We start from the raw sequence: 24,587 nt of genomic DNA, 5'->3' as shown, positions 1-24,587 counted from the left end.
ATCCCCCCAGCTAACCCTAAATTTACCACCTAATATCACCCCCCATCAGCCCCTCCAGAGTCACCCCAATCACCACCCCACCCATCCATCTACTCCTCACACCCAAAACTCCCCGCCAAATCCAACCCCCCCTCCCCATCCCACCGCAACACCCCCGGCCACAAACACAACTCCCTGGTAACTCTCCTCCCACCCCCGGTCACCTCCGCAAACAACGTCTCCGGCTCAACCGCATCCTCCACCCAGCGCACCAGCGCCCCCAACGCATCCACCGGCACCGGCCCATACCCGACGCCGAGATTCCCGCCACAATGGCCCGCCCCGGGAGCCAGGAACAGCCGAAAGAAATCCTCCACCTCGACATTCTGCTCGCTAAACGCCTCCCCCACCATCTCCCGGTACTTGACCGTGCCCGCCGGCGGCACGATCTCGTCCGCTAGCCCATGCCACGCCAGCAGCTTCCCGCCCGCCTGCTGGAAGCCCTCGAGCCCCAGCTGCTCTTTGGATAGGAGGTCGCCGAACTGCTCCCGCGAGGCGTGCACCGCATCCACGAATTGGGGGATGGTGAGCGTGGAGATGTTGTAGGTGGGGCTCTTGAGGAGGAAGTTGCGCAGCCAGCTGACGGCGGGGAGGAAGGGGTTTATTCGTGTTGTTGTTGTTGTTGTTGTTGCTGTTGTTGGGTGGGTTTCGTTAGTGGTGGTGGTGGTGATGGTATCGGCGGTGCCGCGGAAGGATGCTCCCGGCGGGAGGCCGTACCAGAGGGTGTCACCGGTGGCCGGATCGACGGGGCCGTCCAGAATCGCCTGCACGAGGGTGGCATGCTGCTCGGTGATTGTGACGGAGGTATTGGTCTCGGCGCAGGGGATCGTCGTGTTCACGAGTCCGCTCGCGTCGAAGGGACAGTCGCCGGAGCCGGAGATGAGCCCGTCCGCCGCTCCGTCCAGCGCGTCACACGCCTCGATGATACTCCGCTGGAACGCGGAGAACACGCACTGCGGCGGCGGCGGCGGCGGCGGCGGCGGCGACGAGGCCGAGGAGGCGTTCAGCATCAGCGCCGGCGGCCAGAACAGCCACGCGAACAGCTCGGGGAGGTGGATCCCGGGGCTCGCGGCCAGGATCCCGTCGTAGTCGGCGGGGTAGAGCGCGGCGGCGACGAACCCCTGTCGGCCGCCGGTGGAGCAGCCGTGCCAGTAGGAGAAGCGCGGCGCGGTGCCGTAGAACGCGGTGGTGAGGGCCTTGCCCAGCACCGCCAGGTCGTGGACGGAGCGGTGGGCGTAGTTGGTCAGCAGCGCCGTGTTGAGCGTGCCGTCCGTGCGTAACCCCCACTGCCCCGTCTGCGGGTCGATCGTGCCGTTCAGCGTCAATCCCCCCTCCGTGGCCGCCGCCGCGTAGCCTTGGATCACGGCCGCGGGCTGCGCGTACCCGATGTAGCCGGTGGCCAGACCGCCGCCGCCCGTCGCCAGGAAGCGGCCGTTCCAGGCGGAGGGGAACGGTAGCCAGACGGAGAGCTGGACCAGGTCGGATTCGTTGGCGTGGGTGAGGGTGACCGTCACGTCGCAGAAGTCGAGTTTCTTGCCTTGGGTGTAGGGGGACTGGTAGTTGTGGACTTCGTGGCTGGTGAGAGAGAGGATCTGGATGTCTGGGATGCTGCTGCCGACTTTTAGAGTGAGACCCTCGCAGGGTTGTGGCTGGGGGCAACGGCGAAGCGTGGATGCCTGGCTGAGAAAGTGCACGATGCGAGAGAGCAACATGGCTGTTGTGGGGAGAGATTGCCTGTGTTGGTGGTTTGATCGGTGCCTCAATTATTATGTTAGCTGTCTGTATGTATGTAATTCAGTTATTATGTATAGACTGTACCTGAATAGCTCGAGTTGAGACTCTGCGTAGGAAGTACTGCACCCTGTGTTCACTCGATCACAGGTGGTGAGTACAGTGCCAGTCCTCTGCTCAGTTGCAGTAGTGAAAGTGAAGCTCCACGCTGTTCAAACCTTGTTCACAAATTTCGAGAAGGCAGAGAAAGCAGAAAGATATTTGTTGAGGAGAAGCCAAACAAAGTTTGCTTCAGCAGAGGACAACAAAGAAATGGACCAGGGGTGAAAGTGAATACTCACCGATCCGCACCGAGCCACACGGGAAACATCCGTGGATCCCCCAACAGCCTTTCTGGATGCCGTGGGTTGGGCCCATGTGATTCCGTCTTAGTTAATTTCCAGTAGGTAAGGTAGTGCGGTGAGTGAATGCTGTCTGGTTGGGATGTTGTACTGGTAGGACATCTCCCGCCTCATGCACCCCGTTGTGGCTACTTTGACTGGTGGCTGTGCTGGTTGCATCTTCCAGACCTTTACTGAGCTTGAGTTGCTGCTTGGAGAACCCAGCTCTCAGGGGAGAATAATCGACATGCAACCAGGCATTGCCAACCTAAGTTGCCAGCATCTACAGCCCTCTGTCCGGCCACTGGCCTACCCCAACCTCACAAATAATGCCATTACTGTCTGCCTCATCGAGCTGCGATGGATCGTAGAAAAGAAAAAGAAATTCGTCAAATAAAATACATCGTAATGCTAATAGCACAAATATGCGCGGATCGAAATGAAATAACCCATCGTTGAAACACCATCAAGCGACTACCAGCAGATGCCCTTGCGCCCCGCTAATACCACTACCCATTGCGCCGAAGTAAAACCAGCCTACCGCATATCCACATGGAAAAGATACCGCTGCCGGATCTGTGCGACATCATACACAATGTACTCGTTGTACATGAGCGACGCCGCATTCCGAACCGCCGCCCCGTGCGCCGTGTCCGGCATCTTGACCCCGGCCAGGTTGGGATGGACGCAGCCCGCGTCCTTCCAGCCCGCGGGGATCGAGCGGCCCCGACCTAGGGTCGCGATCTTGTTCTGCTTCGCGGCGTCTTCACCCGCGTTGAAGTTGCCGTGCTCCAGCTCGAGCATGGGGTCGCCCAGCTCCGCATCGCACAGCAGCAATAGACCCTTGTTGCCACTGCCGTAGGCGCAGCAGTAGTTGGCCGACTTGGTCGACATATCCGCCAGGTAGACTCCCTTGCCGAACATGTACCCGTTGACAGGAGCTTCGGGGGGCGCGATGCGCAGACCTTGACTCAGGATACCACCGAAGTTGGTGCTGCGAGATCCGTGCCACAGGAGGCGGCGGTCGCCGTTCTTGATCTTGGCAAAACGGGAGGAGTTGAAGCGGTCGTTCTCGCCTTGGCGCTCGATACGGAAGATGTTGATGACCTGTGAGGGAGATTAGCTTAGGTTTGATCTCGGTATGACATGTTTCAAGCTCACATTAAGGCCCACACTGTGAGATGCACCACGCGAACGCACAAGGTAGGTTTCCAGCTCTTGGAACTCGGTTGAGGTACGGGCCACTGGATATGGTCAGTAATAGTCAACTTCCAACCCGTGTGCTGAACCTACATGGTGTCATCTCATTCATTCCCAAGCCCTGGAACTGGCGATCGAGCTGGTGGATCATCTCCGCGTCCTCCGCGTCCTTCATGATATTGTTTGCAACCTCCATATCCGTCAACGTCTCCAGCAGCTCAATTTCTCTCTTTAGAAGATCACCCTGGGTGAGAACAGGCGGCCTATTGCGTCCAAAGACGTGAGGGATTGTAGTGAAGTATTTGTTGCTGAGGTACTCCGCAGCGCCCTGAAAACTCATCCCGTACTTGGAGGCTGCCAACGCCGGGTCGGTCACGAGTTCTGACAAATCCTTCAGCGCCTGGAAACCTGTTTGAAGTGTACGCTTGCTCAATTTGCCCAGGGGCAGCTTCTTCGCATCGTACGACATGGCAGCCATGGTGGACAAGAAGAATTCTTGGTTGAAGATGAACGCCATCAAGTCCTGCACCTGCACGGGCAGAGCACTCTTGACCTCCATCTTGGGCTTCTTTTCGACCTTCTTCTTGGCCGCGGGCGCCTCATCCTCATCCTCATCCTCCGAATCCTCCTCGTAGTTACGCTCGATGAACGTATACTTGTTGTTCTTGGGTGGTTCCAGCCGCTTCTCCCACGTGAGGCCCGATTTGTCCTTGAACTTCTTCTGGAACTCGGCCTCGGCGCGGGCAAGGGACCCATTACCCAACAGGGCATGTTGGCCACTCTCTCCGACTCGGCCCCAGTGTGTCCAGGTCATGAACTCCGTCTGGGTAGGGTTGGTGAGAAGCTGAATGCGGTAGAACTTGTTATTGTTGTTGGTTGCGCTGGTCTGGTTCAGGGTGGCATCCCAGATGGTCGACTCCGGGTCGATGTACACTTTATGGGAGCCTAAGCAAGACTGTCAGCTCTTGACACCACTCCCACCAGCAAAGATGGATCACGAACGTCGAAGCGAGCACTCCTCATCCACAGGGATGTTCAGCGCCTTTGTCCCAGCCTTCTGCGCATTCTTGAGCTTCTTAGTTGTCCCATCCTCGTTGACCCCCAGCGCCTGCTCCAGCGTGCGCTTCTTCTTGGTCTCTTCACCATCGGTCTTGGTTTTGTTGCTCGCGTTGTCCAGAAGAAAGTCTTTCTCCGCCAGTCTCTTGCCGGCCGTTTCGGAGTCGATGAGCCAATCCAGCGAGACGATGTTGCAGTACGGAACCTTGCATGCCTGCGTATCTGGGGAGGGAAGAGTCAGTAGGGCGTCCAGACAGCAGTCATCTGCCAGATTGTGCAACGCTCCAAGCTTCCCCGCGGGGCTGTCCGCTGGGCCAGCTCGGGGATGGACTCACATTTGCGACTCTGGTTGGCTACTTCTTTGGGGGTTGTGATCAGGTGGGTCAGGGTCTCGGTGATGGCCGCACTGAACTCAGCTCCCTGTTTCTTGATGATGGAAGTAAGGTCGGCTGTGAGAGTTAGTCTGTTGCAACCCGGACGATTGGAAACGAGACTGGCGTATGATCAGGGCATTCGCACCTTGTTTGTAGCCGGGGAAAGTCCCGCCTACGGCGATGACCAAGCCGTCTAGAGGTAGTTTTGTCATGGTTATGAGAGGGCAGTGAAAGGGGCCTGAATGTGCAGGGGAAAGAGTGGTGAGTGAGCTCGCCGACCAACGATATTTGGCTCGGTTGCGAATACGAGGTCTTGCGGGTCACAATGTGTCTGGATAAGGGGAAGATGAGCCTGAGATGAAAGTTTATCAACACTGGAAATGGTGTGGGAATCAAAGGAGAGGATAGAGATGGCAAAAGCGAAAGGATTGAAGGAGATGTACATGGTTATAAAGCGGTGGTGGAGAGATGAAGATGCTATAGGCAAAGCAGCTACTTGCCTGTTTGGTCCCCGCCGCTAGGCCGATCGCTGGCCTGAGGCCTCAGCGCCCGGCTGTTGCCTGAAGACCCTGAGCAAGGGAGGAGTGTGATTGGCCCGAGCTCGGGTGGACCGGCCAGGCACCGGTCGGGGCACGTGATGCTGCCTGTGCTGAGTGGGACTCACGCTGCAAGGGACACCTCGGTGGCCTGAGGCTTGAGGTCTGGGTGTGATGGGATTGCATCTGGCATGGGTGAAGTGATGCTTATTGTGTCTTGGCATCGGATTATGATGAGACTCCCCAACTATCTTATGCCAAAGGCACAACCCACGACACGGCAAAAAGAGCGCAAAAAAGAAAGTGGCGCTGCCCGGAATCGAACCGGGGCTGGCACGGCCACAACGTGACGTCATACCACTAGACCACAGCACCTTGATTATATAATGGGCCAACATCTCAGTAATCATATCCTATAGTCTAGCTTACAGGTGGAACGACAAAACAGCCAACCCACCTTCTCTCGAAACCACGATAGCAACCCTTTCTTCACGCTACATCAAACCAGCCAACTCCCACTGCATAGACATGGATGAAAGATTATCCAATATTCATTCCCAACTTTTATGCTAACCTGCAGAATGCCAATGCAAATGCCATGACAAGAACGCTCCACGTCACTAAGAATTATCATTACATATACAATGCGGTATAATAGTGTTTGTCCTTCCCTCCGTCATCCACATGCAGCGCAACCCTTAGTGGGCGGCCCCGTTCTCCCCCTCCAGCTCATGGTCATCCTCATCGGGCGCATGCGACTCCTGCGCCTTCTCGTAGAACGGCGCAAACTTGCTCTTCATCCGCAATCTGCGCCCAAAGAAGTAGAAGCAGACGGGGATGGGGACCAAAATCGCAGCCACGCAGCCCAGCAGGGTCGAGGCCCACTCGATGCCCATGTTGTTGAACATCTGGCGCGAGAACAGCGGGAAGCTGGCGGCGACCATGGATCGACAGAAGGTGTTGGCGGCGATGGCGGAGGCGGCGAACATGAGGTAGGTGTCGATGAGGTAGTTGAACAGCTGGATGAAGATGATCAGCAGCCCGAAGCCGGTGAACAGGCCGCTCAGCGTGGGCACGATCCAGTGGACGCGGCCGGTGTAGCCCGCCCAGCCAAACCAGAACAGTCCCGCGGCGAAGAGGGCGCCGCCGACGATGACGGGGGGCAGCCGCCACTCGGGGACGGGCACGCCGCCGTTGGCGTCCAGCCGGCGGCTGTACCCGCGCGAGCTCCAGATGATGTACCCGGCCGCGATGATGAGCCCCACCACCATGCCGAACAGCGGCAGCCCGCTGACGCCGGCCGCCATGTGGTACACCCCCTGGAAGACGAGCGTGTACGCCGTCAGGAAGCAGTACAGCAGCCCGTAGATGAAGCTGAGGTAGATGGTCACCGCCAGGATCAGGGGCTCGTTGATGAGCAGGCGCAGCGGGCGCGAGAAGTTGTTGATCACCAGTTCCCGCAGGTCCACCTCGATCTCCTCCTGTTTGGCGTGGATGCCCCAGTTCTTCGTGCGGCGGCGCAGCTCCGAGGCTTTGGAGACCAGAATCACCGGCGGGTAGGATTCGCGCAGGAAGAAGACGTTCAGCACAAAGGCCGCGTAGCCCATGAACGCGGGGATGTAGGCGGTCCAGCGCCAGCCGAGGTAGGAGGCGTTGATGAAGCCCGAGATGAACGGCGCCAGCAGGGGGCCCAGGAACACCGTGCCGGAGAACATGGCGATGGCCACCCCGCGCGTGCGGTTGTCGTACATGTCGGAGAAAATCGCCGCCACGACCGCCAATGGGGAACTGCCAAAGATACCGCAGAAGAACCGACAGATCATGAGGGTTTGGAGATCCTTGGCGACGGCGACGGCCGTGTTGAAAATCCCGAACCCTAACATCGCAACAACGATCGGAAGTTTACGACCCTTCAACTCCGACAGCGGGGCCCAAATCAGCGGACCCGAGGCGTATCCGATGATGTACAGCGAACTCGACAGGGTGGCCACTTCCAGCCCGACATGGAAGTGCTTCGCGACATTGGTGCTGGAACCGCTGAAGACGGCCGAGTCGAAAGTGGAACAGATACTGGTAAACGCGAGGATGGCACTGATGTACACTCTAGACAGGGAGAGGGAAGGCAGTTAGCCATCCATCCTTTGGCTACCGGACAATGCACCATTAGAAGCAATGCATGAGAAGACTTACTTTCGCATCAAAGGCCAATTCTGAGGGTATAGAGGGTCGGCAGGCCCGTCGAATTCGACGACATAGTCTTCACGGGCGGGGAGAGGAGGAGGGTAGGGCTTGCCCCCGCCGAACGCCGGCAACGGGCCTCGAGATGGTCGCGACTTGACACTTTCACCCACCGTCAAGGCATGTTGAAGACGTTGGGTCTCGATGCGACTCAGCGCATGGGAGGTCCCCGTGCGGAGGCGCTCGAGGTCAACTTCGGTATTTCGGGACTGGAGCCGGTGAATCTGGGGATTATAGTCGATGGAGCTGCTCGAGCCGGACGAAGCCGAGCCGGAGGAACTCGGCCGGTCTGGATTCTCAGAAGACCTCCGCGGGCCTTCCTCTTTGGTGTGAGGGCGGGCATCGGCTTCCGCCATCTCGAGCTCTTTGTCGAAGGCAGACATGCTTGATAATTCGACTCAGAAGGGGCGGGAGATGGAGGCGAGAGGGAGAGAGGAAGAGAGGAGACACGAAGGTGGGAGCGGAATGGCCACCAGAAGCTTGATTGAAAAGTGGAAAACCTGGAAAGAGAAACAAGCTCCAGGGACCAGACGGCATAATATTATTACAATTAAACCCAAGGAAGAGAGAGGGAAAAAAAAAGGGACATTCAGCCTTTTTTTTGCCTTACCAGATCCATGAATCAGGCGCAGTGCACCATTCCGACTTATCCGTCCAGCTGCCCTCGCCCCACATTTAACGGCTTCCGGGAGTAGTTGGCATTGCCGAACCCAGAACCAGCACACTCCGTTGATCTCAGCTCCAGCACACACCGATAGATGAGAGGTACTAGTGGTACTAGTTAAGTTTCCAATTGACCGTTTGTTTCATCCATTGAGCAGCAGATGCACTGAATGGGGCAGATGAAGTGGTTGCGGTGATGTGATGCTTGCCTTCGATGCCTCAGGCCTCAGGGCATCAGTGGTCTGGCCCCCATCGGCCGACAGCGGGACAATGCCGCCATGACGTCAGCACTGGGGGTGAGTAAGACACTCAACTGGCATGTAACTGATTAGTCGTGGATTGTTCCAAGTTATCACATCCGTCATCACGAATCTTCCTGATCCTTCTCGATGATTACTATCCCAGTCGCAATCACTTGCCGTATACCCGAGACAACTCAGGCAGAGGGAACGCTCTCTGCGTGTTGCGCATCTGTGTCTGTCTTCTCGCGCACTTCGGAACTTCCGAATGGCTGCCACGTGAGAGGGCCCTCTGCTTGCGGTCGATGGAAAATTCCTCAGAGTGGCGACCAATTCTGAAACTATCGATTCGGAATCTGCCCCGCCGGTGGGGCGACTAGTGCTTTGTACGGAAGGCGGTAAGGGAGGATGCCAGGTGCTGCCTGGAGATCATGGCTGCCCAATCATTCAACCCCCTTTTTCTTCCTGGTTGGGTTGTAGTTAGAATCCACTGCCATGCCAAGTCTTTTTTGGCTCTCTTTTTCCTTTTCTTTCTTTTTCTGTTTTTCTGTTTTTTCTTTTCTTTTCTTTTTTTTTTTTTTGGTTGTGCTTGGTTCACAGTTGTTCTATCTACTCGGAGTACATCCGCCGGTCAACCTCCGCTGACAACTGTTATACCCTGCCTACAGCCAGTTCATTCATGGCATGATCATGCACAACATCTGCATGTAGGGTCTCTGCTTACTTGCTTCGTCAAGGGCTCACCGCCCAGCTTGCTCCTAAGAATAGCTCCACCGCACATCGTAGATCCTGTCTTCCGCGCAGCCATTTGCAGGACAAAACCTTCGAAAAGAATGCCCACGCGAAGGTGATACACTGCACACCGATACTCCGGCCAAGCCTTGTCTCTCCGAGCGGAAATCCGCTACTTCTCCGTCCCGGCCGAATTGCTCTTGGCCCGAACGAGCTGCCGCAGCATGCGGTTGGCCGAGCAATCCACCCCCAAGGCCTCGCCCTGCTGCACCACCCAGCCGTTGATGAACTCGATCTCGGTCGCGCGGCCCTTGCGCAGATCCTCGCGCATGCTGCTCGAGTTGCTCGCCGTCTGCTGGATGACACTGATCAGCGAGGCCTCCAGCGAGGGGAAGGCGAACTGCTGCTGCGCGTCGGGGCGGTCGCGCAGGGCGGGCAGCCGCTGGAAGACCCGCGAGACCTCCTGGAGGAGCTGGCGCTGCAGGGGCAGGACCTCGAGGTTGTCAAGGAGGGCGCCGTTGCGCACGTCCAGCACCGCCGTCAACGGGTTGATCACGCAGTTGGCGGACAGCTTGAGCAGTTGGGCCTGGGAGAGGTCCGCCCAGGGGGATTCGGTGCATTGCAGGATGGGCGACTCGGTTAGTCGATCGAGTAGGTAGCGGGTAGACGTACTGCTGCTGCTGCTGCTGCTGCTGCTGTTGTTGTTGTGGCCGGGGACGGTCCCCACGGTAACGGAGCCGGTCATGCCCGCCAGCACTGCGTCAAAGGGCGATCGTAGATAGACACCGAGACGCATGATGCCGGAGATGTAGGTGGGGCGGGTGAGTGGGTTGGGGAAGATCTGGTCGTTCAGCTGCTCGATCTGTCCCAGGCCATTCTGGAGGAGACAGACGGTGGACTGGTGGTTGAGCCGGTGCTGGATCGATTGGAGAGCGGCGATGGTCGATGAAGCCTTGACGGTGACGACCAAGCATTTTATGGGGTCGGTGGATTGTTGGTGGGCGGAGTCTTGGCTCTTCCCCAAAAGCTCAACCTCGAACCCATTCTGTTCGGCCGAGGGGCCAGACTCCCCAATCTGGACGCGGAGTTTGCCCTCACGGGCTAAGAACTGATCGTACAAGCCAGGTCGATGTAGGAGCAAGGTCACGGGCGGGCGTGCAGGCAAGGAGCGTAGCGAATGAGCGATGAAGGTCCCGATGCTCCCGAGTCCAAGGATGTGGATGGGGGGAGGAGCCATACTGTTCACAGTACGTGAGAGTATGTGATAATACAGTAAGTTAACAATGTGAAGAACAGGAGAACAGGAAGGAGCCAGGAGAGGTTCAAAGCGGATAAGTTTGGTGGGTTCGGCTAGCATCGGGGGAATTTTCCCCCGCCCACCAACGCCAGCGCGGCCCGGAGCGAGCATTCCGTGCGGGGTTGAATCATTCGGTACTTTTCTTATTCATGTACTATGAACGTCTACTTGCGCATAAGCAACTTGGAACCAGGCCATCCGATCAATCCGAGATACAGAAGACTGGTACCTACCCTGCAAGTGCAGCCAGCTCACTGCATTATCTCCTCATGTCGCCCAAGATAGGCCTGCTCATACATTAGCCCCCGGATTCTGATAACAATATGCTTCTGGGGCTGCAACATGTTTATCTGTTCTTATGGAATTAACTACTACATGTTCAGTGAGAGAATACTTATACCAGACCTCTGTGAGCCTACAAACTTATTTAAATAGTCCTAAGAGTGTATAATCAATCTCATGAGACTTCCAATTATCCATCCTCATACCGAAAGTACCTCGTAGAAGACTCTACTTCGTCCATAACTAATTAGCACACTTACTACGGTCGCACCTGTATTCCGATAACATTCTTGACGAGAGAAGAAAAGGTCACTGAGTTAGAAAGAAGATAAAGGTAAGAGCTATTGATTGATTGGTCACCGAGGAAGAGACCCATGCCGGAGTGATATGCCTGCAGTCATTAGATCGTCATAAGACAACAAGTCCTTCGTGATACCTATCAATTGATAGCACATATCTTCTAAGTAAAGGGCACAGAATATATGGAGAGCTAGTTATCAGAGTTAATATACTCAGCTTCCTCATAGCTCGAGTATGCTGATCAGCCATAATGGAGTCCATCCCACTCCACCCCAAGGGCTCAATAGAGGACCCGATGACTGACGACAGTGATCCTCTCTTAGACCACTTTGACATACCCCACCCACATCATCTTCATGTTCGAACTGCGCACTGGCTCTGGGCATTGCATCTCCTGTTTTTCCTCCTTTCTTTCTCCTTGCTACTTTCAGCCTTGAGACTCAACCGATCCTCTCCTACCGACGGTAAATGTGCAGAACAATTATCAGCATATTGTAGGGGCATTTTCCTCTTAACAAACACTGCTAATCATAGTAACAATATATAGCCCCTTTCACACACCTCGTGGAATATGAGGATGTCCGCTTCCAAGGAAGCCTCTTCGACACAAACCCATACGAAGGGGCCCCCAACCCACACCTGGACGCGGCATGGGGCCACATCACTCACAGTATCTGCTCTTTGCGTCCGTTGTCTCCGTCTCTATACTGATGATTTCTAGTGGCGCAACTTGAGATCACAGCAGAGGACATGTCCCGGCTCAAGAAACCGCTGACCCAGGTGAAAGTGGCCGAGGCCGAGGGCGACGGCTATGCGGGTGGGATCGAGGTGTTCCATCAGGTTGCGCCCCCCTCAGCTTCACATCTACAAGCTCTCATGTGGGTGTGTCCAGATACGTCAGACTAACACGTGGATCAGCTCCACTGCGTCAATCTAGTTCGACAGTACACGTACTACGACTACTACTCTCAGCTGGAGAACAGGCCGGCAGAGTTCCACGATTCGAACGCGACGCTGCGACTGCATGTAGGTATGGCATTTCTGTCCCTTTCGCCCCTTGCTATTCAATCATGACACACGTTCAGATCACTGCATCGACATGTTGCGACAAGTGATCCAGTGCAACGGCGATGTCGGGGTTGTGACGAGGAGCTGGGTCAAGGGCCGCGCCCTCAGCTACCCGGACTTCAGCGTATGGCATAAGTGCCGGAAGCTGAAGCCCATCGCGCAGTACTCGAAGGCACACGAGATTGACACAGAACCTACCAAACTTCCAGATTCTTTGGAGCTCTCTGAGCCGCCATGCACGGATGCTGCGCCTGACGAAATTTGTCCGTAGGACTACTAGGGCAATACCAGGGCGTAAGACCGAGTTTGTCATCCCAACGACAGATCACTTTTATTGAGCAATGTTCTTCTTGTGCATCTGCTAAGGCTGGAATATTTGAATCAATGTACGATATTGATATGCCAATGAGTCCGAAAGCTGGCTGAAACGTGTTTCTTAGACTTCCTAACATCCTCAGAGTAGACTACGCAACGAGTCCCCGCCAGCCCATTCACTCCGACTCCACATTCGCCAATTCGGCCTCGATGATAGACGGCCCATCCGCGTCCGGATGCGCCACGAGGTTGACAGAAAGCCCCACAGACTCAAGAAGCGCGACCCAACGCGTCTGCGTGCGCACAATCCCCGGCCCGAAGACCATCAGGATCATATCCACCATAGAATGTAAAAGGCCAGCATGCTCATCCGGGAGGAGAAACTCCTCGATCAAGACCTTCGAGTATCCTCTTGTCATCACCCTGGTAATATTCGCCAGGATCTTTCGGCAGTTATCATCCGAGAACTCATGCAGAATGAATCTGAGATAGTAGACCCGCGCGCCTACCAGCATACATCAGCAGATGTACGCACAAGCCTCGGAGGTGGATAGGAGGTTAACTTACCAACGACAGGCTGCGGCTCGAACACATCGTGCTCGATCTTCTCCAGCCCGAGATCCTGGCCATGAACGTCCTGGAACACAGCCGGGAGATCCTGGATGATGATTCGACCCGCGACGTCGGGGAACTTCCTCCGAAACGCGAGCATATCCCGCCCACTGCCGGCGGCGACATTCACAATCAGCGGGTCGCTGGCGCTGGCGACGCATCCGTCCAGGATCCTCGCCTGCACAGGGAACCAGTCCACCCAGTCCGGCTGGCCCTCGCGCACACCCTCCACATAGGCGTGGAACCGTGCATGCGCGGCCTTGTCAGTGGCGAGCCATTCGAAGCTGTTCATCGGCGTGTGGTATGTGTACTGGATCGGGCCAGCGGAATGGTCCTCCGGGTTCTGGTAGTGCGTGTCGCGGAGGAAGGCCGGCGTTTGGAGGATGGCTGGGGCCAGATCGAGGAAGCTGGGTGGGACAGGGTTAGTGCAGACACGATGGGAGAGGACGCCATGGCGTACAGCGTGTCCACGATCCCAGATTTCTTGCCCGTTATCTCCTTCGAGAGTCGGGTCGCACGGTACTGTTCGGGGCCCTGCTCGCTCGCAAAGTCCATTGCGACGATAACTCGCATAATGCGTTCTGTGAGCATGTCTGTCAGACTTGACTGGAACGAGGGATGGGGTCACGAGCTACGCGTGTAGGTGACAGGAGATGGACATGGCAGGGATGACGGACCGACCAGCAGCGGGTGCGCACCACTCCGATCTGCCAAATCCTGGCAAGAGATGGCCGTCTCGGAGCCTGTCAGAATCGAGAAGATACCGAGGTCATGCGCGACTTTGACGGCCATCGCTTGGGTGGGCTGGGAGTTCTCAGTTGTGTTTTTACAGCAAGTTGTAGGTGCAGCACTCACCGACAGAAAGAGCTTGAAGACCGCATCTTTGGGGCTCTCAAGAGCTCTTGTCAGTTTCAGCGCTTGCTCAAGAGCCTGATTTCGTGCTGGATTTGAACGTGTAGCCTCATAAGTTGCAAGGGAGGCTTTAATCTCTTCAAGAAGTGAGTGAAGAGTCTCAAAATCTGACCGTTCCATTGTAAATAGTATCAGTCAACAGATTGTTAGATTCAAGGTACGTGTCCTGCGAAAGATGAGCAGGATGGAAGGTTCATGACTGTAGTTCAAGAGATGATGATTTTTACAGTGGATACGGTTTATTTTCGTACTAATGAACGCTGATGTCTACGATTGGTGTTCGAGTGTGGCCGAAGAATAGCAGTTATAGAGAGGTATGGCTAAGATGAAGGTCATAGCATCTAAATTTACATGGACTTTGTTGAAGACTCACAGGCAATCAACTAATGCTAGGAGAATGCTACCGTGGCACGTTGTTATAGTCATAGTCAATTAGCTCTTTCCAGTCCTGCCAGTGACATCAAACATGTGCCCACCAAATCTTCTCCCCCACCCGCGCCATGGCCGATTCAACCTCAGCGCCCATATGACTCATCCTATGTCCGTCAGCATCGAACCTGAATTCAACCCTGGCTACAGACATGGCCCCAGCTATAGTAGTGACCAGAACCCAAGAGTTACCACTAACATGGTACATCTCCAGCAACAGCGGTTTGGGGAAATAATCCCCTGGTTCAACCAGAAATGCACAGAGCTTTGCACCTGTCCCATTCTCGTAAAAAATTCCACCTGCCGTTTCACTACAATCACTCGATATGGTCAGGTTGGGATACACCGCATGTACGTATAATCCCTCATACGCAGAAAGGTTGAGCGGGTAGGGTTGGGGCGGATCCGGGAGAACTGGATATAATTGACGAAAAGTGTCGTTGGTGAGCGTGTCGGCTGCTAACCGTTCATCGGCTCTAATCAATCAAGAGCATGGAGGAGAGACAGTTAGTCATGCCACGTTGCACAGACATATGGCAGGGCAGTCACAGACCTTCCTCGCCAATCGAAGCGTTCATCTCTGGGGGTATCGAGGACATCATCTATGATGTCAAAAGCAATGATATCGGCAGCCGCATTGGTCCCACGCATGTTGTTGCCCATGACCACAACCCCCAGCTTGCGCTGCGGTAGAAGGGCCACTAGAGACCCGAACCCATACTGGGATCCAGCGTGCTGGATCACGGTTTCACCGCGGTACGTCTGTACCACCCAGCCCATCCCGTATAGCGTCGGTGATACAAAGGGCGGGACTGGTTCCCTGGCAGCGATGCTGTGAGCACCGAAGAGAGTGCGGTAGCCCGCTTCAGATAACGGGGGCCCCCTGCGTAGGAGAGTCGAAATCCATTTGGCGTAATCCGCAACGGAGGAGAGGATATTCCCTGCGCCACGCGAATTTCTCATACTAACATGCTGGGTTGACACCAGCTTGCCGTTAATATCAAGGTAATAACCCTGCGAAATGTTCCTTCCTGCGCGCTGGGCATCGGTCAACGAAAGATAGGTTTCCGACATGTTCAGCGGGGCCCAGATTCTTTCAGTCAAGAACGACGGCAACGAGTGACCGGACACGGACTCGATCATGTGAGCGGCGGTGATATACATGAGATTGCTGTATTGGAACTTGGTGCGGATTTCGGCTGTCAGTGGCAGGTATCGGATCCTCTGGACAATCTCTTGCTGAGTCAGATTGGTCAGCAGCAGCCAGTCATGGCGTGGTAGACCTGAGCGATGAGAGAGCATATCTGTCACGGTGACATGGGCTGTATACCAGGGGTCGATCATGGTGAAGTCTTCCGGGATGATGGAATGAACGGGAGTGGTCCACTGGATGTTGGGGTAATGATGGTTATCGTCCACCAGAAGCGAAACTGCAGCAGCGGTGAAGGCTTTGGTGGTGCTTCCAGCGAAGAATAGCGTGTGTTCGGACACTGCTTGCGAGGTCTCGATGTCAGATACTCCGTAGCCCTATGGATGTTCAGTCTAGGTTAAGCGTCTATGGTGTTGGCAAGTACACACCCTCGCCAAGATCTCGTCATCTTGCACAACAGAAATGGCGAGTCCCGGGATACTGAAGTGCTCTAGGAGCTGCTCTATCTTCCGGTTGAATGTCTCACTGAATGGTCTCTGGTCACTTTGCTTTTGTTGCACTCGGAGCAAGTGTGAGCCTAAGAGAATCAACAAAACAAACAAGGAGAGAAGCATGTTGAAGAGAATCTGCAGGCTGCGCTGTGTCTAAAAGTGAGGCCTTATCCGATGTTGAGTTAAACTGATGCTCAAGTCAAGGGTTGATGAGATTGATACAATCTTGGAAGTATGTCCATTGCGTTAGGCAGTCAAAACAAGGATACTTTCAGTGGTCTGAGTAGTTTAATTGTAAGAGAAATTAACCCTGTCCGTGGATGTAGCGATCTATGTGCTTACGATCCAGCATTACTGCCAACAGCCAATCACCTCTACGAGGATCATAATAAATTAATCCCTGCTAAAGTAATACAGAGCTAGATAGGTCGTTTGCTACCTACAGAGTCTACAACTGTAAGATTATTCACATGCAATATATCCGTACCTGTCGAATGATCCGTCGTTAGAGGATTGGTTGCCTACCACGTTAACATCGCCTGTTCTTTGCAGTACACGACCGAAGAATACCTCATTTGTCAAACACAATCATACATAAGAACACTGACAGACTATTGACTCCTTGGGATGAAATAATCCCCAAATAGTCCCATGACTAGTAATCATGGAAATTTCATTTCCTTCACCAGTATCCCTGCTTTGCATCCTATGACCTCGCAGCCATCCCACCGCGTCTGCAGCTTGTTTTAGTCATACTTAGAACTTATGTCCACAGCCCGGTCATAGTTGGCGGTGACCTCCACAGCCCGGTCGTAGTTCGCAGTCATATCCACAGCTCGGTCATAGTTCGATGTGACATCCACAGCTCGGTCATAATTCGATGAGACATCCACAGCACGATCGTAGTTAGACGTCACATCCACAGAGCGGGCAGCCCTATTCACCAGGTCGGTCAAATTACCCGCATGCACAAAGGTAGGGGGTTGGAAGGAGTAGTGTACATACCGATCCACAGGTGCAGCATGGCTCGCTGTGAGCAAGATCGAGATAAACATCAAGCCTGTGCTGCAGAGCTTCATTTTGGCGATGATCGTAGGCAGATGTATTTCAATTTAGAAAGTCACGTCAAGTAAAGACAGGAGCATTGATCATTAGGAATCTTTGTGCTGTTAAGTCTAAGCAAACCCTTTGGTAGAAGAATGTCTTTATATCTTACCCTGCAATTTATGATTAAGCTTTGGCCCAAATCCTCTGGGCTCGTATAGAAGTATGCTTTTTGTGCTGATTTGTATGACTCTGGCTATTGCTGAACCATGACATACAGAGGACTACTAATAGTGCTACCAACCTATCCTTACGCATCCACGCCGGCCAATGGTCCACAGAAGCGTCCCTCAGGGTCCCATCTTTGTCGTACTTGAGTCAATCTTCCGAACTCCTTGTCGGCCCAGCAATTAACAACCCGAGCTTGAAAGTCGGCTTCACCGGAGAAAGAGCCGGCACGAAATGGCTCCAGCTTTTCTGCTGTGTCTTGGATCCACGAACGGCACCTCTCATCATCGCTTTCGCTCTCGTAAATGGCGTATGTACCAACGTAGTGATCGGATTGCAGACTGAGAGCCATGTCTGACAATCGACGACGACTCTGCGGGGCCAGCGGATACCAAAGCACAACAAACCGCCTGTCTGGCAGTGACAGACAGACCTGCTCCAGCACAGCAGCCACATCTGCCTCGTTCTCGATGAAGGCATTATCCACCACCCAGCGACGATCTCCCGGGTAAGCGCTGACTTCGTTCGCGTATTCCTGCTCGAGGCTATCCTCTCGACAGAACCACTCTTGAATTGTGCCCTCCGGACGGGTTTGTTGTGCGGGCAGCAAGGCGCTCCAAGCCGCGTCCACACTGTCCTTCATTGTGATAAAGTACACTGTGAAGCAGATCTCGTCGATACCGTCAGGATACCGGCAGACAGCCACAGTTTCCGTGTCTTTGTCAAAAGCAGGTGTGAGAGCAAGGATCCAGTTAAATGCCTCTGTATACCTATTTTTGGGATATATGTACCCGGACGAACGGAAGACCATGGGTGCAGGGAGAAGCTGCACAAGAAACCGGGTGGCAATGCCGGGGAAATCTGGTGCACCCTTATCAGGTTTGAGCTATTGGAAACTCTGCAATCAGAAACACTTACAAGGCCCAGCTCCCCGCGCAGCCCAGAACAAGTCCCTGTTCTCTTCCGCAGAGCAACGGACCAGATTCCCATCTGCCGTGACCACATCAACAGCCCTGACCCTCTCACACGCCCAACCCCAGTTCTAGGCCTCGTCAGGCATAAGCCCTCATCAAATGATTGGTAGAGGAGATTGAAAGACCTACCCTGCAATTCCAGGATAACCCCCCCTGGAGCAAGTAACCTCCGATGCCCACACCGGGGTGATGCCCCGCACCCATCATCAGTCCATAGTCCTTCATCAATTGCAAATCAATGTCACTTTTCATCCCGGAAGATATCCAGGCTTCCTTTCTTTCCGCATCAACCTCAACATCACGGTAGTCGCCAAGGTCGACCAGGAGAGAATTCTCGCGAAGGCTCCAACCCGGGAATGAGTGGCCGCCAGAGCGGACAGCGACCTGCAGGTTCGACTTGCGCGCTAGCTGAACTGCTTCGATGATGTCGGACTCCGTTCTAGCACGCACAATAGCCGATGGATGGTAGTCGGGGCGGCGAGAGTTGAAGACCCGTGCCAAACGGGCCTCCTCGTACAGCGAGGCGGAAGAAGTGTCCCGCCAGATGATCTCCATGGCTGGCTCGGTAGTAGAGATGATGTCTATAGTTGGACAAAAGCATTCGAGGCCGGTATATATACCAAGAGCCGTAACTCAAAGACTGGTCACGCAGGCGTATTGTACATGGAAGTAATTAGAAACACCAGAGCTCATGTGAATGGTCACATGTACGGTTTCTCGGCTACCATAATCCTAGATTACACGCCTTTTAAGCAGTTGAAAACTACGACATCCTTGCAGGATTGATGGTCACTTTTCAGTCTCTTTCATAGTAATCTAGTCACCACGTGCTTCACTATCTCAAAGAGTAGAAGGCCTGTCCCTCGAATAGTTTCCGCGCCGTCCGCATCACCGATGCACTCTCAATGCAGTAGGACCCGTCCGCATTCCGCGATGAAACAGTCTCGACCTTCACCGTGCCTCGAGGGTGGGCAATGCGCCAGGTTCGGGAGGTGGAAGACGTGTAGGAGGAGGTACGGTTTCCATTGCCCCCCTTGGCTGTTGTATCAGCGGCAAGCACAGTCCCCGGCACACTCAGCGCGGCCGCCAATGCGACTGCACCCGTGAGTTGAATCGTCGGATGCAAGTCGCCCAGACTATAAGCCGTCACCGTCGCATCTACGGAGGCACTTGCAGCTGTAGCTGGTGCCACCACCGCGATCTTAGGAACTGTCCTCTGGCGGGCCGCCGCGTCCCAGCTGGTCGCCAGCCCAAGACGAAGGGAGCCAGCCCGACGAAGCGTTTCCACCGTCAGGCGAGCCGCGTCGCTGAACAACGAATCCCGCTGTTCGTGGTGGTATTGCGCGGGCATGTCGGCCGCTGCCACCAGCACAAACGGATTACCACAGTCAATCAACGTGGCCCGGACGCGGAGGAGCTGGCCCGTCCAGCCACAGGGAATCTCCAGCAAGGTGGTGCGTTCTTCGCTACTGCTACTGCTGCTCTCCTTCTTGGGAAACAGTGCCCCCGTCATTTGACCACCTGGCTGCACCATGGTCACCTTGATCGCGTCCCAGGTTGAGAGAGAGATGGAAGGTGAGTCCGGGTGCTGGTGGTGGTAGTGTGGATTGGGCATGGTGAGACGAAAGACTTGGCCGGTATTGGTATCGAGGACCCGGATATTGATCTGGGAAACAAGATGGGTGAGAAGTCAATCGCTGTTTGTAAAGACTCACAACATACCATTGGGTTGATCTCGTCACCTTCCTTATCTACTGCTACCGATGATAAGGAAGATGACCACCCGGATGAAGGAGCGAGCAGATTCTGATCCCACGCAAACGGTCCCACGCCAGCCATCATATTCCCACACGTCCCTGAGCGGTCCACTCGACCTGCCTTGAAATCCACCTGGACGAAGCTGTACTCCAAGTCGATGCCGGGCCGAGAGGTCCGCCCCACGATGGCCACTTTGGACGTCGTGGACGTGCCTCCGCCGAGACCGTCGGTCTGTGGCGCACTCTCCCCAGAGTGAGCCCCCTTCGAGCCCATGAGAGCGAGGATAATGGGCTCCCACTTCGCCTCATCTGCGGGGAGATGCTCGCGATGCAGAAATAATCCCTTGGACGTCCCAGATCGCATCCAAACGGCCGGAATGGCGCCTTCCTGCGTCAATCTTTGGGTTGGAGGCAACATCGGGAAGAGCGCAGGTAGCAGGAGAACAGAATGAGTGAATGAGAACAAGAGAAGAAGATAAAAACGATGCACAATGGGGATTTCTTTTGTTGATCACGAACCAGACGAAAAGTCTTGCTTTGCTTGCCCTCTCCCTCTCCCCATATCCCGATCCCAGATATATACGCGCCCCGGTGCAGGCACAGAAGATGATTAACATCCCATCCCTCCCTTGTTCAGCTGGAAGAACACTGCTCACCCTCTGTCGGCAGCGCGCCTCAGCTCGGATTGAAATTGGCAGCGGCAACTCCGCGTCAAGACGAGCCAGCCAGCACGTTGCTGCATCCACCCAGCCAATTCACCGGTTATGTGAATGTGGAAAACAATTTGGCGCTGCTTTCGTGGAGACGACCATTGCAAACCTGCATTGAGGTTATACCCGTCCGGAAGAATGGAAGTAAAGGTGAAGAGAGGGGGAGAGGGGGAGAGAGAGAAAGAGAGAGAGAGCGAGAGGTGGGCGTTTCTTGCCTTATACATAGTCACGTGCTGGCCTCAGTTTGATTTCCAACGGGCCTGGAGATTGTGATTGCCAACCGAAATACAGTTTTCGGGGAATTGAGGATCGATCATGGAGAGCCAATCAGCCCTATAAGCACGACTTGCCATGCTCATGGCCAGGCCGTGCCAAGCATGTATGTGCTTAGGCAACCACAATATACCTCTCTTCAGTAGGTGATTTCAAGCGAGATAGATCGTTCGATTCCCAATGCAGCCTTTGTAATTTCCGGATGAGCATGAGCAAACATTCATAAGCAGCAAGATGGTACGCACGGCAGCTTCTAGGCCCTGCTCATGCTCCATCACTCGCCGTCTTCCTGTCAGTCCATGCATCCCAGCATGGACCTGAAACACAGTCTCTCGACCAGGTGATCCTTCCAGCTGAAAGAATGTGTTTGCCGTTTTCTCGGAGTTTATAGTGATGAATGAATATGCAAACCACTGCTGCAGCAGAACCCAGAACAGCAGTTTTTAGGGTTCAACACCGTGGGTGTAAACAGGCCCTTCCCGCGGGCCGGAATCCACCACTCTACTCTCATGCTCCTCAATTCGCCGCCGTGGGACAAAGCTACGGTTTCTTCTAGGTTCGTAAACAAGTGCCCCGTATGAATTGTTTCAAGCCCCTTTTGAGCACATACGACCACAGGGTGTGGAAAACAGGGCTTCCCGTCCGCTCAGCCGTACTTAAGCCACACGCCGGGAGGTTAGTAGTTGGGTGGGTGACCACCAGCGAATCCCTTCTGTTGTATGTTTTTGCTTTTGCTTTCTACACTGCATGGACAGACAGAAGAAGCCCTATCGTATCAGGTTGAAGATTGGTGAATGACAACCCTTGGAGCAAGTTCAATCCAGGCAGAGCACCGCAGCGCACCGCAGCGCCTCGGAGATAACCAAGGGTATGTAAACCATCCAGGAAACGCATAATAATCTGTCACATGTTCACAACCATACCATTAAGCATTACAGTATACAGACATCTATCATCAAAACCAGATACACCAACTGAGCGTCAAGCCTCACCGTGCACACATCAGCCGAAACCAGCAGCCATCGAACCACTCCCAAAAATTCAACCCCACCCTAGAACATCGGCATCTTAACCTCCGTATTCCAATCCACATTCTCCGGCCGGCACTCGATCCGCTCGCGGCAGGTCCCGAACAAGCGATCCCACAGCCGAGTCTGCTTGCCGTAGTTCGAGCTCTGCTTCCAGCCCTTGCGGTGGTGGAGATCATGGTCCTCGATGACCAGCTCGGTCCCCGTGAGCCTCAGCAGCCAGCCCAAGGTCGAGGGCGGGGTCGTCCAGACGCGCAGCCCGCTGTGTCCCGCCAACTCGGCGAACATGACATACTGATGGCAGATCCACCACTCATAGAAGCCCATGGGGAGCCCCATCAGCTTAAGCGAGAAGTACGCCAGCAGCGGGATGCCCGCGATGTCGAAGATCTCCTGCTCCGTGTCGGCGTAGAGCGACAGCAGCGGGTTCGGGTGCTTGGTGAGGTGGTGCGTGCGGTGGTACTTCCAGAGCCCCTCGCAGTCGTGCATGACGCGGTGGTACCAGTAGAACCAGAAGTCGAGGACGATGCCGTACAGCCCGATCTCCAGGATGAGCCAGGCCCAGCTGATCTGCGACGGGGGCTGGCTGGGCCGGTAGCTGAAGAAGACGGTCATGACCGGCCGGAAGGTCGAGGTGGACATGAGCGACTGCACGACCTTGCCGATCCCCACGTCGGGCACCCCGTCGCGCGCGTGCTGGTCGCCGTCGAAGAAGCCGACCTTGTGGCCTAGCCGGCGGAGGACGTGCAGTTCGTGGATGGCGATCAGCTTGAAGGCGAGACTGTAGAAGAAGAAGGCGGCGATGAGGCCCATCGGCCGGCCGGTGTAGGAGACATACAGCTGGTGGACGAGGAGTGGAAGCACCGAGTGCCAGAGGATCCAGCGGTGAAGGGAGAACTCGCCGATGTAGGGCATCTTTTCCTCCTTGGAGTGGATGGGGACGTCTTGGTCCAGGTTGATGTGGTGGATGCCAAGCATCTCGACCATCCAGTGAGGGAACCTCCACTGGTCGCGGTCCAGCTGGCGCCAGGTGGACTTCATCGAGTCCTTAGGATTTGGATGTGTGCCACTCATGATGATGATGATGATGATGTTTTGGTTGTTGATGAAGATCTCGCGAGTGATGAGGGGTGCCTGTGGTCGGCTGATGGCTTGGTCTGGTGGCGGCCATGGCGGATGGCTGGAGGGGCAACTATATAGGTAGGGTTCATCCTTGCCGCCAACCACAGCGAAGAGGCAAAGTCTTTAGTTTCCCTTGACAAACTCGGCTGTTCAGCATGTGACAAAACGGCGTTTGGGTTCATGTGGTGGCAGAGGAGGGTTCGGCTGGCGGCTTGATGAGGGGACAATCACCGCGGCTCTGCAGATCCCTTCGAACCGGAGGGCCGTTGTTGGCCACGGCGGCTCAACAGACGATTAGGCTGTTGGAGACTCCGGGGGCACGTGCTGTAAGGTTTGCAGATTTTCTTTCGTTGGGGATGGATGATACCTCGGTGGTTGAGAAGAGATGATGTAGGGTGTCTCTTTGAGCTTGTAGGCCGCAGTTTTCTTCATCTAGGTCATGCTTCAGTTCCAGAGGTATAATTCTGATATATTGTCATTGATGATCTCTCATGTTATTCTTCTACCCAAGTATATGCAAGTACTGTACATACACAACAACTATACTGTACTTCTGTGGTTGGGAGTAAGGGTTCCCCCCAACCTAGGAAGTGTCACCATTCCCCAACACTCTGAATTTTGATTGATGCCTAAATATCTTCAGGACAGTCATAAGCAAATGTATGGATCTAAGAGATGGAAGCAGGTAGCACATGATGAAAACGCATGAACAAGCTCACTAGGCAGGCTGAAGCCAAGACTGAAAAAGGCAATGCAGGGCTACTCGCAACCATTACCCTTTTGGGCGATGGTGCAGAGCAAAAGGTGTTTGTTTAGTCATCACTCCCCCCATCCCCCCCTCTGTCTCCCTCCCCAACCCTACATTGACTCAAAAATTGCCAGTCTCGATTTCCTGGCAAGCCAGGAGGGCGATTTGTCCTGGCTTTATATACTGAACCTGTCCAAGAACATGGGCTGACTGAAGGATTTGCGGGGTTGATCCCACTGGGTCCACCTGGTGCCTTGTTTTTCCCCAACAATTAATTTCCTTCAGGGCGCTTGCATCGGAACTACGCGGCAAGTCCACATATCACACTCGATCACACAAACCCGATTATTTGTATAGAGCGTCTTTCGATGATACATCAGTGGATTTCTGGCAAGCGTTGACTCTATGCAGAGGGGTACCAACACGAGCAGCAGTTCGCAGTGTTTCTATTTATGAGTTAATGTTTCGGGAGGTCCCAGAGCTCCAAACCACCCAATTTTGCGCCCGCCCGATATTTGCGATCTTCAGCCCTCAATCCCCACTTCGCTTGTGATCGCGACCGTCCGGTGGTTTCAGCCTAAGCCACCGTGCCTGTTGATCACAAACCTCAGATCTTTCTTGTCGGTCCGTGGATTTCAGTTCCCACGCGAAAAGGGGCG

General features: G+C 54.7%; 12 protein-coding genes and 1 non-coding gene across 13 annotated transcripts; 2 read left to right on the top strand and 11 right to left on the bottom strand.

Annotated features, from left to right (window-relative positions):
* Positions 1–89: 89 nt before the first annotated feature.
* BO66DRAFT_374685 (feruloyl esterase) lies at positions 90–1,751 on the bottom strand (the record flags this gene model as incomplete). Its single annotated transcript, XM_025645612.1, has 1 exon — positions 90–1,751. One exon carries the CDS (start codon positions 1,749–1,751, stop codon positions 90–92), a length of 1,662 nt encoding a protein of 553 aa, XP_025503829.1.
* Positions 1,752–2,093: 342 nt separating this feature from the next.
* On the top strand, positions 2,094–2,617 carry BO66DRAFT_93845 (uncharacterized protein). Its single transcript, XM_025653719.1, has one exon. The coding sequence runs from the start codon at positions 2,284–2,286 to the stop codon at positions 2,545–2,547; it is 264 nt and encodes an 87-aa protein (XP_025503828.1). The 5' UTR covers positions 2,094–2,283; the 3' UTR covers positions 2,548–2,617.
* BO66DRAFT_392095 (putative poly(ADP)-ribose polymerase PARP) lies at positions 2,470–5,472 on the bottom strand. The gene is made up of 6 exons (XM_025647423.1): positions 4,926–5,472; positions 4,742–4,855; positions 4,353–4,628; positions 3,444–4,295; positions 3,312–3,394; positions 2,470–3,257 (listed from the first exon to the last, which is right to left on the bottom strand). The coding sequence occupies exons 1-6, from the start codon at positions 4,990–4,992 to the stop codon at positions 2,688–2,690; spliced, it is 1,962 nt and encodes a 653-aa protein (XP_025503827.1). The 5' UTR covers positions 4,993–5,472; the 3' UTR covers positions 2,470–2,687.
* A 148-nt stretch (positions 5,473–5,620) lies between these two features.
* On the bottom strand, positions 5,621–5,691 carry BO66DRAFT_t159. Its single transcript has one exon. It is a non-coding gene; the product is annotated as a tRNA-His (tRNA).
* Positions 5,692–6,014: 323 nt separating this feature from the next.
* On the bottom strand, positions 6,015–7,910 carry BO66DRAFT_411641 (MFS transporter; the record flags this gene model as incomplete). Its single annotated transcript, XM_025649305.1, has 2 exons — positions 6,015–7,419; positions 7,507–7,910. The coding sequence occupies 2 exons, from the start codon at positions 7,908–7,910 to the stop codon at positions 6,015–6,017; spliced, it is 1,809 nt and encodes a 602-aa protein (XP_025503826.1).
* Positions 7,911–9,057: 1,147 nt separating this feature from the next.
* BO66DRAFT_392093 (ketopantoate reductase family protein) lies at positions 9,058–10,457 on the bottom strand. The gene has a single exon (XM_025647422.1). It carries the CDS (start codon positions 10,423–10,425, stop codon positions 9,361–9,363), a length of 1,065 nt encoding a protein of 354 aa, XP_025503825.1. The 5' UTR covers positions 10,426–10,457; the 3' UTR covers positions 9,058–9,360.
* A 905-nt stretch (positions 10,458–11,362) lies between these two features.
* BO66DRAFT_451988 (oxidase ustYa family protein) lies at positions 11,363–12,506 on the top strand (the record flags this gene model as incomplete). Its single annotated transcript, XM_025651898.1, has 5 exons — positions 11,363–11,561; positions 11,615–11,737; positions 11,789–11,907; positions 11,986–12,097; positions 12,153–12,506. The coding sequence occupies 5 exons, from the start codon at positions 11,363–11,365 to the stop codon at positions 12,404–12,406; spliced, it is 807 nt and encodes a 268-aa protein (XP_025503824.1). The 3' UTR covers positions 12,407–12,506.
* Positions 12,507–12,510: 4 nt separating this feature from the next.
* BO66DRAFT_451982 (S-adenosyl-L-methionine-dependent methyltransferase) lies at positions 12,511–14,094 on the bottom strand (the record flags this gene model as incomplete). Its single annotated transcript, XM_025651897.1, has 5 exons — positions 12,511–12,955; positions 13,018–13,469; positions 13,523–13,643; positions 13,740–13,866; positions 13,918–14,094. 5 exons carry the CDS (start codon positions 14,092–14,094, stop codon positions 12,627–12,629), a joined length of 1,206 nt encoding a protein of 401 aa, XP_025503823.1. The 3' UTR covers positions 12,511–12,626.
* Positions 14,095–14,434: 340 nt separating this feature from the next.
* BO66DRAFT_411637 (putative penicillin-binding protein) lies at positions 14,435–16,167 on the bottom strand (the record flags this gene model as incomplete). The annotated part of the gene is made up of 3 exons (XM_025649304.1): positions 14,435–14,879; positions 14,957–15,930; positions 15,982–16,167. 3 exons carry the CDS (start codon positions 16,165–16,167, stop codon positions 14,435–14,437), a joined length of 1,605 nt encoding a protein of 534 aa, XP_025503822.1.
* Positions 16,168–16,790: 623 nt separating this feature from the next.
* BO66DRAFT_438704 (uncharacterized protein) lies at positions 16,791–17,123 on the bottom strand (the record flags this gene model as incomplete). Its single annotated transcript, XM_025651085.1, has 2 exons — positions 16,791–16,980; positions 17,050–17,123. The coding sequence occupies 2 exons, from the start codon at positions 17,121–17,123 to the stop codon at positions 16,791–16,793; spliced, it is 264 nt and encodes an 87-aa protein (XP_025503821.1).
* Positions 17,124–17,398: 275 nt separating this feature from the next.
* BO66DRAFT_451980 (FAD-binding oxidoreductase) lies at positions 17,399–18,845 on the bottom strand (the record flags this gene model as incomplete). Its single annotated transcript, XM_025651896.1, has 3 exons — positions 17,399–18,177; positions 18,235–18,358; positions 18,420–18,845. The coding sequence occupies 3 exons, from the start codon at positions 18,843–18,845 to the stop codon at positions 17,399–17,401; spliced, it is 1,329 nt and encodes a 442-aa protein (XP_025503820.1).
* A 280-nt stretch (positions 18,846–19,125) lies between these two features.
* On the bottom strand, positions 19,126–20,615 carry BO66DRAFT_420620 (DUF453-domain-containing protein; the record flags this gene model as incomplete). The annotated part of the gene is made up of 2 exons (XM_025649888.1): positions 20,013–20,615; positions 19,126–19,956 (listed from the first exon to the last, which is right to left on the bottom strand). The coding sequence occupies exons 1-2, from the start codon at positions 20,463–20,465 to the stop codon at positions 19,126–19,128; spliced, it is 1,284 nt and encodes a 427-aa protein (XP_025503819.1). The 5' UTR covers positions 20,466–20,615.
* A 1,403-nt stretch (positions 20,616–22,018) lies between these two features.
* Positions 22,019–23,358, bottom strand: BO66DRAFT_392091 (sterol desaturase family protein). The gene has a single exon (XM_025647421.1). It carries the CDS (start codon positions 23,130–23,132, stop codon positions 22,083–22,085), a length of 1,050 nt encoding a protein of 349 aa, XP_025503818.1. The 5' UTR covers positions 23,133–23,358; the 3' UTR covers positions 22,019–22,082.
* Positions 23,359–24,587: the final 1,229 nt, after the last annotated feature.

The sequence above is a fragment of the Aspergillus aculeatinus genome, assembly GCF_003184765.1.
Source record: "Aspergillus aculeatinus CBS 121060 unplaced genomic scaffold BO66scaffold_25, whole genome shotgun sequence".
NCBI lineage: Eukaryota > Fungi > Ascomycota > Eurotiomycetes > Eurotiales > Aspergillaceae > Aspergillus > Aspergillus aculeatinus.
The sequence above is the reverse complement of the archived record's forward strand: the minus strand, read 5'-3'. Positions and strand labels throughout refer to the sequence as shown.